At 37.0% G+C, this 16,129-nt stretch overlaps 1 protein-coding gene across 2 annotated transcripts in view; it reads right to left on the bottom strand.

Annotated features, from left to right (window-relative positions):
* Positions 1–16,129, bottom strand: part of KIAA1328 — a 251,252-nt gene that overhangs the window by 232,978 nt on the left and 2,145 nt on the right. For both annotated transcript variants that reach the window (XM_080920366.1, XM_080920367.1), the window contains exons 2-4: positions 11,644–11,679; positions 10,912–11,054; positions 9,169–9,263 (exon numbers count right to left, since the gene is read on the bottom strand). In XM_080920366.1, coding sequence (XP_080776492.1) covers positions 9,169–9,263; positions 10,912–11,054; positions 11,644–11,679 — 274 coding nt within the window. The remainder of the gene's footprint in view (positions 1–9,168; positions 9,264–10,911; positions 11,055–11,643; positions 11,680–16,129) is intronic.

The raw sequence follows: 16,129 nt of genomic DNA, 5'->3' as shown, positions 1-16,129 counted from the left end.
TAGGCACCAAATTCCTCTAAATAAAACTTCCCTCCAGGTAGATCAGATGCTTTTTCTCAATGTCTGTCCCACATTCAGCTTTATGTTTTCCTAGCCTGAAGAATCTTTAGATTTACTATACATGTGGTGGTTAGTCTGGGTTATGGTAGTTTTCTTTTGCTTGTTACTTTGATTATGCCTATACTAAACAGTCTCTAACATCTTGAGCCTATGAAGTATTCTTGTCTTTCTTCTATAATTTGGGAACCAGCATATAACTCTTCCCTCCGTTCAGTTTTATAGCTCCCTGTATGTTTATGTTAAGGTTATATGTGATGGGACAGTGGAGAGGTAGGCAGGGAAAGAGACTGGAGGGGCAGAAGAGAGAGAAAGGAGGCAGGGATTGACAGAGAAAGAAGATGGAAGCCAACATGTACGTTTTTCTTGGCACAACTCTAGCTTGGTGAGGTTGTCATGATTGTTTCTAAGGGTTTCTATAAGTTTAATTTATCTCATATAGATAGGCAGTTTATATCTTGGTCCATTGGTTGTAAGCTTATTGTCCTCTATGCCCACAGTTGGACTTCAGCAATCTCCCACAAACTTTTACTAACACCCAGGTAGTCTAGGTACTCTAGTGCTTACTGCTGCCTTTCCCTTAGAGCACACATATCCTTTGGTCTTGGGCTAATTGGTTAGTCTTAAATCTCAGCTCTATTCTAACTAAGATTGTTCAACATTTTTATTATTGTGAGAGGAGGAACAACATCCTTAAGTCATTAGACTTAATAATGTAATTACATGTGCTTATCTACTTTTTTTTACTTATTTTCCTAACATTTCTATTTCCAAAGCAAGAGCAAGTGTAATAACAAAACATTAATTATTATTTGATTATATTCCACAGCACTATAATATTTACCAATTATAAAAGGGAAAACCCAATATCACAATGGAGAAACTTGGAGCACTACATCTCCACTTCAGCCAGGTTCAGCGAAAGGCACATTACTTTTTTCATATTCTTCCTATAAATGTAGAACTTGAATCTTACTAAGAGAAAACTGACAAGTCCAAATTAAGGAAAATTCTACAAAATATTTGACCTCTCCTCTTTAAAAAATGACAAGAGCAAGAAGGACTGAAACAATGTTACTGACTGGAGAACACTAGAAGGATATGAAAAGTGACAACGAACGCAATGAGACCCTGAATCAGAACACCAGGTGGCTGGGTGGCTGGGTGGCTGGGTGGCTGGGTGGCTGGGTGGCTGGGTGGCTGGGTGGCTGGGTGCCTGGGTAGATAGACAGACAGATGAGCAATTTTAAGGAAGTAACATTGTTAAGCTATAATTAAGGAATGCAGTTTCATTAATACAACTGTATCAGTTATAAATTCCTGATGTCCACTGTATCCCTTTAATGAAAATGTATAAAAATGTATAGAATGAGAGAAGAGAGAGAAAATAGTTTTAAATTTTTTTCCCACTTAATATGCAGTTTTAATGGGGCTAGAGAGATGGTTCAGCAGTTAAGAGCACAGGCTGCTCTTTCAGAGAACTCAGGTGACAGTCCCAGCATCCGCATAGCAGCTCACAACTGTCTGCAATTTCAGTTCCAGGGGACCTAACACCCTGACACAGACATACATGCTGGCCATACACCAATACATACAAAGTAAGAATCAAAAAATATTAAATTTTAATTTCAAAAGCAAATCATTTCAATACTGGCATAATTCTCAGTAAATTTAAATTATAGAAAAATATACTATAAAATAAATAAAGATGTAATAGTTTGACCTCTGCAAAGCTAACATATATTACTGAAGCATAAATATCTTTGTTGTCTTAGATCATTCAAATACTTTAAAACTTTTAAAAATTGGAGTACAATATAAGAATGTCTTTAACAAAGGCTTAAAGGCAACATGCACTGAATTATTAATAATTATTTTCTAATCAATTAATAGGGTAGAAATAAAGACATTAACTTCTTAAGTATTAATTTGAAAATACTTAGTTCTCAAATGTTATAATCCAAGAAACTCATAGTTGCAATTTTGAGGCAGCAAACTAAACCAGTGATACATGGGATTTCTGAGAAATTGCTTTGTGCTTCCTTTGTGTATCAGTGACTTTTCCTCCCTCCTGCTTGTTCCAGGTCTGTGCGATCCGAATTTGTAATGGATTTATTTGTTCTAAAATCAATTATGGTGAACAATAATCATAGTCCATAAGCACATAGACAACATGCATGAAGCTGAAAGTGAGAAAACACTAAATGCTTAGGATATGTATGTGTATCAGTAGAGTTTAGTTATACCCTCTTAATTTTTCTTAACTAAAATGTGGGTTGAGCATGAGTCTGAATAAATCCATCTAAGTGAGGAAATTGTCTACTAATGGCAGTGTGTGAATGTTACACAAAATGGAAAATGTACTTATTACAGAAAAACAAACTTTGTGCAGGAGGCAGAGTCTGGTCAGACTATGAGACACACTGTTAAATGCACAGTAATTAGTCAAAATTTATTCTTTGAGTAGCAGATCTCAGAATGCACCATGTAAAATGGAATTGATGAATACACACTGTTGAACATTTATAAAATCCCAGTTAAAGTTTAATGACTTTCTATCTACATAAAGTTAAAGGTCCATCTTTTCTTGACATTTTCTATGCAATTAATTAAAAGACTATCCCCAGCCCCAAAATATTCCATAAAAGCTTCAAAAAGAAAATAAAAACTATAAGTAACTGAAAAATCAAAATCTAATATTCCCATTTCAGGGCAATGTCCATTTAATTCTTACCTAACAGTATAATCTATGTTTTTAAAGGAGAAAATGAAATAATGACCTAATGAACTACTACTCAGTTTATAGTTTGAAACTAATGGGGCTTTTTTTTTCTATCTCAGAAATGTCAAGTAGAACTAGCAAACTGTCCTCAGGAAAAAGTTAGAGTATCTGGGCCTAAAAAAAAACTTGTCCTCAAATAAGTTACAGCACAAGCAGTCTCTTGGGAACAGCGCATGAAGCAACAGTGGAGACAAGAGGACAAACAGGAGGGCCTTGAGATTGTTCTAGAATCGAGTTCATTCTCAGTCAGTACTGCAACTGTGACTACAATTATTTTAACATGTTGAAATGTATTTTCCTACAAAAATGAAGCCGACAGCTATTAGAGCACAGTTCCCATTGTTACCTTAAAGGTCCCAGTAAACAAGAGCATACATAAGAGGACTGTCACTATCTTTCAGCAAAGCCTGTAATATCTGTAAACAACTCACTGTCTAGGTTTATATGCTGCTGCTTTCCCATCTGCACAAATAACTCATTAATCCTACTGTGAAAGATTTTCTGAGGTCATATTCAGTATCTATAACAAGAATTCTCTCTATCCTAAATCCATCTAAAGAAAACTCGGACAATATCCCACTTGCCTTTTGCACATGTAACTCAATACTAGATATCCAAGGGAAGCCCCTCCATTTACGTGAAACCCGTATGTCAACTCATCCCTCAGTATATTTATATTCTTCAGCAAGCGACATAATTCACATCAACAGAATTTCTCTTTGTTGCATTTTCCATTAGCCTCTAAATTTTAGTTTGCCCCTATATGTTATTATTGTTAATGCTGTTAACACAAATGGAAAACTCCCCTAAATATATGTAATTATTAAGGAAGTGCACCCATACACTTAATATCGGAAATTTCAAAGTGTGTTTGTTTTCTTGCCTGCCAGCACAATTCTGCTCACTCAGATTCACTAGGAATAAGGGATGCATTGTACTTATCTATGCTGTCTAATCATCATGCCTTTCTATAAATAAATTTCAGAATAATGTTAGCAGGTTTACTGAGAACCAAAGCTTCTTACATGTGTGCACATCAAAAAAAGGTATGTACAGTCTCTAAATTTTCTGATACTTTCCCCAATACAGACTGGCCTTGAACTCAAGAGACCTTACTAACTCTGCCTTCCCTCGTGCTAGAACCAAACATGTGCCACTACACTGTGTGTGCCACTCACTACACTGTGTGTGCCACTACACTTTGACATCTAAGACATGAGGCATTCCATACCCTCTGATTAAAACTATTGTCCTTTATTTGTTGTATTTGAATAAATTCATTTTTCTAGCCTATTATGTCAATGATAAATTTTATTTTATAACATTTATTCATATACATCTTTTAGGAACCTTTTCTTTTGATGTTTTTTTAAATAAAAATAATTTAGTGCAAAAAAACTTGAATATGAAAAATACCACGTAGCTATAACAGCCTAAATCCTCAAACAAGCACATGCCTAGACCCACGTCTTTATGTCTCAATGAACATCGACAAGCTAGAAAATTCCTTTTGAAGCTGTGGAACTCTACCTTAGAGTTTTATACTTTTAACATTAATTATATTTTTATGGCCTTATCTACCACAACATTTTAAAACGCTATCACAGTGTTAAAATCAGAGGACAATTAGCTTTATATTCTCTTTCACAACACACAACTTTTACCTAGATTCTGTCTTTCCTCAATATCTAAATCTTTCTTTCCTTCTGCTTTTTACACATATACACATATAAACAAGATCCAGTTACAATTGCTCCCATGTAGATGTTTCAGGCTAGAATCCACATATGAAGGCAAATATGTGGACCTTCTCTAAGCTCTTGTTACAGAGCATCAGTGTAGATATGAAACAGGAGGTTCACATACAGAGTCTCTATATGGCTCTGTCCAAGATTCAAGTACATTTTCCCACATAACATTACCAAAGTCAAGATCCTACTTCAGAAAAAGGAGAGATACGGGGCTTAGGAATAGCTCTTGTAAAGACACTTTAAACATCAAAAGAAATATTTTAAAAATATGTTAACACTATGTCTTTATATTATAGTCTGTAACTAAAAAGAAAAAAAAGTACTTGTTCTGTGGTTTTCTGAGAGATAGTGAATTCTACATCCTTTTGAAAGTATGCTGCCAATGGCCAGTGGTGGGTGCCAAGCAATCTCAGTGACAGGGTGCCTAAACAATGCTGGAAGATTTGCATTCGAGCCAAAGCTTAAGTAGGTATACTTAAATATGTCACAGAAATATATCATTTCCCAATGCTTCTGGCATGTTTCTCTATTTGGTTTGACCTTATACAAGGTAAATGTAATTCTTCATGGCAAAGTTCTCTTCTGAAAAGATTCAAATTAAGATAGCTTTTAAAACCTCAGTCTAACATTTTCTATTAATACTCCATCGTAATTCTCCATTTAATCAAAAGTGAGCCTATTGATTTAAAAAAGAAATGATATACTAGACAAGGCAAGCCAAACAGAAAAGCAGCAGATTTTTCATTACTTTATGATGTGATTTGTAAAGCAAAGTTTTTTCATGAATAAGCAACTACATTTAAACATCCTTTTTATAAAGAACACATTTTTTTCTCTTCAGAATAAAATCTGAGCTTTCATTTCCTTCCTATTTTACTTTTTATTTTCTTCTTGAATAATGAAAGAATTGGGACAGTCATAATCTAAATCATATAAAAATGACATGTGCACAGAGGGGTTGCTCAGAGCAGAAGACCAGTGCCCAGGGAGGTAGGTGTGAGAGAGTATTCACACAGAGGCCCCCAGGGAGGTAGGTGTGAGAGAGTATTCACACAGAGGCCCCCAGGGAGGTAGGTGTGAGAGAGTATTCACACAGAGGCCCCCAGGGAGGTAGGTGTGAGAGGGTATTCACACAGAGGCCTAGTAGGAGGTGGAGACTCCAGCAGGACAAAGGAGTATCATGGGGAGATAGCTCTACTGGAGCCTAAACAGAGTAAGGTGAACTGGGAGATAGGTGAGCTAGCATGTTGACTACGATTCCAAAGCATGATGTGAGACTTATACAGGGTTAGCCAATAGGGAATCAGCACAGTGTTCATGCTAAATTAACCTAAAGCAGAGTATCAGAGCATAAAGAGCTAAGAAGGGACAAACCCTGTGTTCAGCACCAGAATACAGGCAAAAAGAAGAGAGCTGTGAAGAAAGCAGAGGCTACTGTGCAATGACAGAGCTTGTGGTGAGTAAGGAGGATACGTTCCCCCAGGGATGGCCTGGCATAAAATAAGCATAAGCAGAGGAAAGAGAACATTCAAATACTAAGAAAAACTCAATTCAAAGAAAACCAGAGAGGGAAGAGGGAGACAAAGGCAGAGAGTAGCCGGGGCTAGTGTGCTGCATAAATGGAAAAGGTGTCTGTGGAAAGGGGCTGGTGGACTGCAATGGGGAATGGGAGTTCTAGCACACTGATGGAGGTTTCTCTCCAGTAAGGAATAACAACCAAGAAGAAACATTAGCCATATGAAAGATGACTAAACAAAGACACCAAGAAAACTAAACAAAGGAAAAAAGCTCCTCACTGCAAGCTAAGAGTTACCATTACAGGACATTCATCAAGAACAACCACATTCTAGACCATGAAACCTCAAAATGGTGCTTTTAATAGTTATTTGACCATTATAGAACAAAAGTAGGAATTGATAAAGAAAAAAATAACAAAAAAATCATTATGCTCCCGAAGTTCTACAGTGTGAAGTGTCACAGGGAGTTATAAAGAATGCACAGCCCTGAAAGAAATGACAACACGGTGGACATGTGGGCACAGTGAAGACACGCAGAGGCCTGCAGTACACACTGCTCACACTGAGAGATACACATGGGCTCTTTGTCCCAAAGAAAGCAAACTTTCATGTGCACATAAAGATCTATACTTGAATGTTTGTAGCAATTTCATTTGTAACTGTCAAAAATTAGAATGCCAATGTTTCCAATAGATGAACACCTCTACTCCAAAAGGAAAACAAAGGTGAAAAAAAAAATACTGAGACACTTAGAACTTGGAAGGCTTCAAAGAATTATACTGACTAAAAAGAATCAATCTGAAAAAAAAAAAGTGACATAATATCTGATCCCATCTATATAGTTTTCTTGACATACTACAATTTTGGTGATAGAGAAGAAATTTAACAGCAGATTAGGAGTTTCATGTTAGGGAAGTAGGTAGAAATTAAATTATCTGCGCTGAGGCTGAGGATAAAAGTGCTTGCTGCACTTCTAGAACACCTGAGTTCGATTCCCAGCACCATGTCTGGTAGATAACAACCACCTGTGACTGCAGCTCTCTCGTAAAGCCAACGTTCTTTACTGGCTTCTAAGTAAACCTACATATGTGTAAATAGACACAAAATTTTATGTGCAAATAATGTGGTAAATACTTGCCTATCTTATAAAAGGTCCTAAAGTCAATTCCCAGTAACTCAAGGAACAAAAGAAATGCACCATCCTTGTAACTTTTACTACAGTGATTTTAATGAATCCATACTGAATCCATGTAAAGCTGGTGATCTCAGCACATAACGAACAGTTCTGTGAACGTCACTTTTCTGGGTGTAAGGATATAACTGTAGTCAATCAAAACATTACCAAGAGTGGATAAGTTCTCTCTACATTTTTAATATAGCTATAATAAAATCTACAGTTATTTCAGAATAAAAAGTTATTCTCTTTTTTTTAAGAAATAAAAAAAGTACATCTTTCTATGTACTGGCAGAGATAGAGTCTGGAACTTGAGGTATTTAGGGTTTCTTAGGAGCGGGGGTTAAGCCTCCTTTAGAGTGAGGTAGCTTGGGGTCCTTGAAGGGGTTAGGCTATATTTTTTATCCTTTCATTATTGCCCCAATACATTCAAAGGCCTACATTCTTTGACCTATCACCTTCTTACAAGGCATTACCTCAAAATTACTGCACTAGGGGACAAGCATTTAACATATGGGACTCTGGACAATTTGTATTAAAACTGTAGCAATATTGCAAGGGAGACTCATTGCAACTATTCTAATGTACTTTTGTACCACTGTAGTAAGTTGCATCTGAGGAGTGTGCCTCCTTCCACTGTGGCATGGTACTGTAATGGCTACTTTATATATTCCAAAGTGGTTTATTGTTATCAGTACATTGGATTTCCTAGTGAAGAATAAGCTTCCTTCAGCCCTATTTAAGTCAGTACTTATTTTTTATTAGTATTTGACTCAATAAACTTGAACTTTATTCTAATACAAGACTCTAGGAATCACAGAAATAAAATAAATTGGTATAAAGTCACACTCCTTGCTGTTCTGGAGCCTGCTTTCTGTATGAAACTGGGGAAAAGGGTGTAGGACAGGCCCTTGGATACAGGAGCTGGACCTAGGAAGTTAAGACAAAAGCTGACTAACTGCTTATCTGGCCTCTGCAAACTGTTCGCACAATAGAAACTTCCGGCCCAAGTGACATATCTTGACCGCCATTGCCATACCCACTCAGGAGACTGCAGCAAATACAGACCTCTGAGACTATAGGGAACTGATTGGTCCATGAATTCATAGGCTTTTACTATGAAATGATTGGTTCGTGATTCACGGGCTTTGCCATGATTGGCAATCTTTATTGTGAACCCTATAAAAGCTGCCCCGATTCTTCCTTTGGGGTCCGCAGTCCTCTACCCCTGAGGGGTTTATGGTTGTAGGCCCCAGCGCACTTGGAATAAAAATCCCCTTGCAGTTTGCATCAAGACCGTTTCTCGTAAGTGATTTAGGGTGTTGCCTTTCATGAGTCAGAGTGCAGAGAACTTTGAGGGTCAGAGAATCCCTGACCTGAAGGTCTTTCATACAAAATCTTTTTTTAAGTCTGTTTCCATTTGATTAATGGCATAATTACATTAGTGTTCTATTATTAGGAAGAGACACTACAACCAAGGCAACTCTTATTTTTAAAAATAATTTTAATTGTGGCTTGTTTATAGTTTCAGTGGGTTAGTCCATTGTCAGCATGGCAGAATGCAGAGAAGCACACAAGCAAACACAGTACTGGAGAAGGAGCCAGGAGTTCTGCACTGAGATCTTCAGACAACAGGAAGAGCCAGTCTCTGGCCCTGGCCTGAGCTTTTGAAATGCTAAAGCCACTCCCAGTGGCATTCTTCTCTAATAAGGACACACCTACTCTGACAGGGTCACACCTCCGGATCCATTCAGTGCCACTCCCTGGTGACCACAGGTACCACCATTCTTATTCAAACCACCACGCACGTCACATTTACTATCAATATTCTGCTCTTAAAATGAGTTGTCTCACCTATAGCTGCAGGCAATATAAGGTTTGTCTCACCTGGCCAGTTCTTTAATTAAGTTGGCAATTCGTCTTTTGTCTTCAAGACATAAATCTTTCAGTGATGCACTCTTCATTCCTCTCTTGCAGAAATTCTAGAATAAAACATCTTCTGGTTATTGTTACTAAAAACAAGTTTTAACTACTTAATAGAAATTCATCAAATTAAACATGGAAAGTAAAATTTCTTAGAAATTACTTATCTGGTTGATTACTAGACATGTTTTCCATTTAAACCTACAGTGGAATCCAGACATGCTAGGGAACTGATAAGTAGACATTATGGAATTTATGGAAACCACACACAGACAGAAATAGAAGATATGCCTGCTAACTACTAGAGCACACTTACCTTTCCCTGGTGAACCTTAGACTGATACATGTCTCTGGAAGACACTGTAGCCCCAGGACTGTTTAGGATATATATAAAGGCTAGCTTGTCCAGTTTTTAAAAATCAAAATTCTGAATGGCCATATCTAAGTAAAACTGCAATTTTCCTACAGTGTTTTCACATGCCAAGAATACAATTAGAACTTTCTACCTGGTACCTATCTCATTTTCACACTCTGCTCCTGTTCTCCATTAAGAGTGTATAGTTATAGCAGCTAAATAACAGAATGAGTGCAAACATGGATTCCTGGCTATGTTATTTTTTTTCTGTAGTAGAGTGGGTTTTCTCCAGTACTGTATCAATTCCAGATGGGTCTTTAAAGCAATGAAATTCTAGGAGTCGCAAGAGAATCATACTTAACACAGAAAAGGTACATTTGGTCTTAATTCTAACATTTGTGCAAAGGTCAAAGTGACTTAACATAGCCTTTCACCTACCAAAACAAGGAAAGATCCTTAAAATGAATCCTGGAAATAGGTAAGGTAGAAAAGGCAAAGAGAAAAAAGAAAGTAAATTTGGATTTTGGTATGATCAATTTAAGACCCCTTTACAGACATTCTTGTGGAAACATCTGGAAATTAGAAAGGGAAGTCTGTCACTCTGTTAGAGAAATACAAAGATTCAGAACTCTGTAGTATGCAGTACTACACTGGTGGCTTAGGTTTTTATTACTTCCTTATGTTTTCCATGATTAAAATTTTCTATAATGATATGTAAAAATCAAGATAAAATACTCAATTTTTTAAAACTCATTTAAAATAAAAGACATTGGTATTTTAAATTTTTAATTAATATTTAAATCTAAGTTAAATCTAAATTGCCATTTTAAAAAGACAAGTAGAAAATCAGAAGCATATAATGCTATAGGCCAATTTTTTAAGATGAGCACAAAGTCAATGTTAAAGACTGAAAAAGTCAAACTGGGAAGCTGAAGGCACTGGGCTTGGCAACAGAAGAGGCTGATAACAAAAGCAGCGAAGACAGGTGCAGAGAGTAAACCACCAAACAAGTCTGGCACATAGGCCACAATCTTAGCAGCCATTTTATTATTGTTGTTGTTTGTTGTCAGGGTAACCTCAGGTTACTCTGAGCTGATCTTTCCACCTCTGCCTGAACAGGCCTGGATCGTAGACATATACTGCTATCATGCTCAGCTTATGGGAAGCTAGGGATTGAACACACAGTGTTTCCTTTGTGCTAGAACAGAGTAGTAGATGAAGGTAACTAACTTCTGCATCCATGACACCCCCACCCCCTTACACACACACACACACACACACACACACACACACACACACAAGTGACATGTATACATACAAAAACCTGAACAAATAATTAAAACGTTACTGACCTGTTCTGCTACTGAATCTCCTGTACCCTTTAAAGACTCCGTGGAGACAGAAGCATCAGTCACTCTGGAAGCCTTAACTTTGACATCAACTTTTGGATTTATCAACTTGAGTCTTGATCTTGTATTTCCTTCGGTGGAGATTCCTAAGAATGTTTATTAAACAAGATTTCAAAATTCGATCTTACTAACTTTTTTCAATTCAAAACTCCTCTCTCTCTCTCTCTCTCTCTCTCTCTCTCTCTCTCTGTGTGTGTGTGTGTGTGTGTGTGTGTGTGTGTGTGTGTGTGTAACAAGAAGGTTAAAGAAATAATTCAATAATTCAGCTAGGTCCTATGGACATCTGTAAACCATAGGCTTTCTACCTAGAATATCTTCAATGATCCACTTGACTACTCTTCCAACTGAACAATCAATAATCAACTTCTTACATTTTCTTTTCAGATATGAAACATAAATTTTCAAAAAGAATCTCTTAATAAATGAATCACTTTATAAACCATAAGTGCTGACTTGCCCAGCCAGACCCTACAATGAGCCACTATTTCAGATCTTAAGAGGATCTAGTCAAACATTTAAAAACATTTGCTTTTTAAATTTGGTTTTTGAAAATATTTTGTGTTCATATGACTTGTTTCATATCCAACTGCACATACAAAGTTGTCCCAATGTTTAATTTTCTCCTGACACTTAACAAACAAGGGAAGCTTCAAGAACTTTAGGTGTCAGTCATACCTGGAACATACACTACTGATTGTTCTTCGTCAGAAACTGTAGAGGAAACATAAAGGAAAGTACTATAGAACACTTAAGATCCATGGGCCGCCCTTGTTCTGCACAGTAAGTTATCTCTTTTGACCTTGGAATTTAGACCTTTCTTCTTACAATCTAGAAAATAAAAGCAGAATGGGTATTCTACAAACAGTCCCCAGATCTTCTCCCCACACTTCCCAAACACAATACTTTTGTGATATGAACTTTGCTATTTTGCTACTTTCCTCTTACAAACCATACACAAGGCATGAAAAATAAATCATTTCAAAATAGACACTAGCCCTGAAGGTCAAACAACATTTTACGGCAAGTCATTCATACAAACAGAACATTTATGAAATGTCCCAAGAATTCCTACTCTAGAGCCATGAAAAAAATCTAGGACAAAAACAACAACAACAAAAAAAAAAAAACAATTTTCAATTTCAAAAGGAGAATTTCAGAAAATATAGACACATTTTCGTGTCACAAATGAATACATGCCCACACATGTGCATGCACACACATCAATAAAGTCAGTATCATACAGAAGGCCCCAATGGTGTTCTGTGGGCTAATAAAAGAACCAAAAAGTAAATAGGGGAAAAAAAAGGAGTAGTTGGGGTCAGTAGAAGAAACTATAACTATATATGACACTGTAATTTAGTAATAAAGTGAATAAATAAATCTTTTAGTTTCACATCAATCCTAGTGAATTACTAACTGGAATTGCCTAGCAATATGCTGGGCTTAGTGATACAAGCCTATAATTCTAGCTACTGGGGAAGACAGAAGGAGTTCAAGATTTGCTTCGACTACACAATGAGTTCAAGGCCAGTCTGAGTTAAGATGTCTTCGAGGAGGAGAAGGCAAGGGAGGTGGATTGAGTTGGGTAAGGGCTGGGGCTGTGGAAGGCTTACCTGGAATGAGCAAAGCCCTAAGATCTATCACCCACAGTAAAAGAAAGGGAGGAATTGTCAGACAGCATCTGTCTGAGCTACTGGGTAGTTTCTAACAGCCTTCTGCAGCACATGTGCTATCCACCACAAGTGTAAAACTTTTATGGAGGTACAAGTTTAACCCCAGTAATTAGAGAATGAAAAAAGATCAGGAGATCCACTACATGAAACCCTGTCTCAAATTAATAAATAAATAAATACCCAGTTTCCTCAGACAGTGGATGGAGTTTTGACAGTTCTGCAGAATTATAATTACTACTCCAAAGAAGCTACTCTAAATTCACCATTTCAAAATAGCTCTATGAAACATATGGTCTCCTGAACAGCAAAAACCTCTCTTTTACTTTATGTTCTTAGTCTAACACTGAGCCTTTATACATAGTAGTCACTCAATAAATAATGTCTGAAATGTACTTGAAGAAAAAAAAAAACTGGAAAAATAGTCCAAGGCAATGGTACAAAATATGCTCCAAACAGCAGTGCTTTTCATTGTGAGATAATTAAAACTCAGGGTGTCCTCCATGGATGTCTTGCAAACAGGTCATTTTTCTAGATCATTCACAAAGGAGCCTGTTCACAACAGGAAGACCCAGAATGGAAATGGGAACCTACTGAGCTTCATAAGCTCCAACACTCCCTGCTCTCTCCCACAGTCCTGATGAACGTCCACCACTCTTACTCCCAGCTAATAATCTGTTTTCTATTCCTTAAGAAACAAACTATAAGGAGAGGGGTAGGGGGATGGAAGTGGGGGGGGGACAATGTTTGAAATGTAAATACAGAGAATATCCAATTAAAAAAAAGAAACTATAAAGACCTCCTTACTAACAGAAGTGTTCACACCCCCAATCTATAAGCAATGGAGATCTTACACAAGCACAGATGGACACACACACACACACACCTTTTCCCCCAAGGATATTGTTGCTAATGTTTTCAATCCTGTTCTCCTTAATCAACCTTTTTTTTCTAATAAGTTTTCCTATTAGCATCTAAAGATGTACTATCTTCTACTTTTTCAAAAAAGGAAAATAAATCCCTTAACCCTGCATCCTATTACTATATTTCTTCCCCCTTTACAGCAAAATGTCTCATGAGAGACATTCCATTGTTTCCACTTCCACTCCTAAACAGTCATGAACCTATCCCAATCAAGCCTTGACTCTATCAACCCAGCAAAACTATTTCTAATACCCCAATATTGGTGAACCTATTAATGAATAGGCTCTTTGCATTGATTAATGAATAGCATTTGATATAAATTACCACTCACTAAAGATTTGTTTGCTTGGCTTCATAAGATAGCATGCTCACAAGTTTCCTATGACTTTTATAACAATTCTTGCTCCTTTCCCTTCAACTCCTCTAGCCTAGCCTTTCCTTACCACTTCGAGATTCTCAGGACCCCTGATCTGGAGTGTTTTCTTTCCTTATTCTACTGGGGATCTTATTCAATTCTCCTGTCTTCAAGTCCTATCAGTGAGCTGATTTCTGCCAAATTAATCTTTAGCCCAAGCCTATCTGCAAAAGTCAACCCTGACATACGTAAGATACCTGAGAACTAAAGTCTGTATGTTCACCTCAAAGATGACTCATCATATAACCTTTCCCAGACTCACAGCTGCTCGAGCCATCATCAAATCAGAGTTAGCCTTGACTTTTATTTCATATCTCACATTCAGAAAATTCTGATAGCATAACCTTCAACATATACCTACAGCCCAACAACTTCCAAACAACAATGTGCCATAAATCCAAATCATCTTTTCTCTCACCAGAACTACTGTCACTGCCTCCTACCTGCCCTCTCTTGTTCCCACAAAAATTCCTCAACATTCTACTTTTCATAGAGGTCAGAATGAACATATTCAAACATTTCATTCCTATTCGGAATAAAAATACAAGTTTTACAAGACCTACAATACTCAAGCTCGGATCCTTCCACCCTACCCCTCTTCTCAGTTTCACTTCCCCTTCACTATTGGCATCTCAGTCAAGGTTTCTATTCTCACACAAACATCATGACCAAGAAACAAGTTGGGGAGGAAAGGGTTTATTTGGCTTGCACTTCCACATTGCCTTTCATCACCAAAAGAAGTCAGGACTGAAACTCAAGCAGGTCAGGAAGCAGGAGCTGATGCAGAGGTCATGGAGGTATGTTACTTACTGGCTTGCTCAGCCTGCTTTCTTATAGAACCCAGGTCTACCAGCCCAGGGATGGCACCACCCACAATGGACTGGGCTCTCCCAACCTTGATCACTAATTGAGAAAATGCCTTACAGCTGGATCTCATGGAGGTATTTCCTCAAAGAAGGCTCCTTTCTCTGTGGTAACTCCAGTTTATGTCAAGTTGACACACAAAGCCATCTTGTCCAACTGTCATCCTTTAATTTGTTAGTGACTAAACAAGCTCCTGTGTCAGAACCTTTTCATTTATGATTTCCTTGGCTATACAGCTGTTTCTCAAAATCTTCAGATGTACTCAGTCATTACCTTTAGGCCTTTGGTCATATATTACTTTCTGACCAAGACCTTCACTGCCTAACCATATAGATACTTAAAACCCACACAATGCTCTCCAAATGTGACCCTCTCTCCACTCTTTGGTCTTTTTCTGTGAGGCACCATTAGTAGATACATGCATTTCTTTTATTCATAACCTTATTTCTCTAAAATGTTAACCAAAATATATGATGGTGTTCAACCTGTATATTCAATTTTGTATACATTCCCAAACAAACAAATGCCTAGTTTATCTTAAGCCATCCACAAAGGAATAAAACAGATACTTATTTTTATGAAATATAATCCCAACAACTCTAATTACTAATTTCAACAAACGTTTTAAAAAATAGCATTAGAAGTTGTCTCTTCCAGTACATATAACTACATTGTCTCATTAGGAACTCATATATTTAACTTATACAGAATGTCCCTACAAAGCTGTATTTTTAAAAGAAAGGTCAAAGGGACAACAAGTAACCAAGTTGATATTGGACCTACATCCCACCTTATTTCTCTATTTCTTTAGTAAGAAGTACTTCAACAAGAACTACACCAAGTTATAAAGTGCTTTTGATGATGACATTCTGCCTCCCAGAAGGAACGTAGTAATTGGGAGCTGAGGCAGAAGTAGAATGGAGGAGGCAGCATGTGAGAGAAAGAAGCCAAGTACTGCTTACTGTTCTCCAACGCTCCAAATAGAGACCCATGTGCCAGCAACACAGGCATGCAATAACTATTGACCACAAACTTTCAGATACATTCCTTTTACATCAATGTAAAGTCTTCATCTATTTTTATTTAAAATCTCAATGGCAGAGATGATCATTTTTGCAATCTTTTGGGCCAATCCCTTGTAGTCAAAAACTGTTAATATTATTATTAATACTGTTAATCCAGCAAGTATACATTAGTAACCAAATTTAGATACTGTAGAGTCTCCACTTATATCATTACTATGAACTTTATAGATTAATAAAGAAATAAATTCAGAACCGTAAGATTA

Source organism: Micromys minutus (assembly GCF_963924665.1).
Source record: "Micromys minutus genome assembly, chromosome: 8".
Lineage (NCBI taxonomy): Eukaryota > Metazoa > Chordata > Mammalia > Rodentia > Muridae > Micromys > Micromys minutus.
Note: the sequence above shows the minus strand (reverse complement) of the source record. Positions and strands in the feature narration are given on the sequence as shown.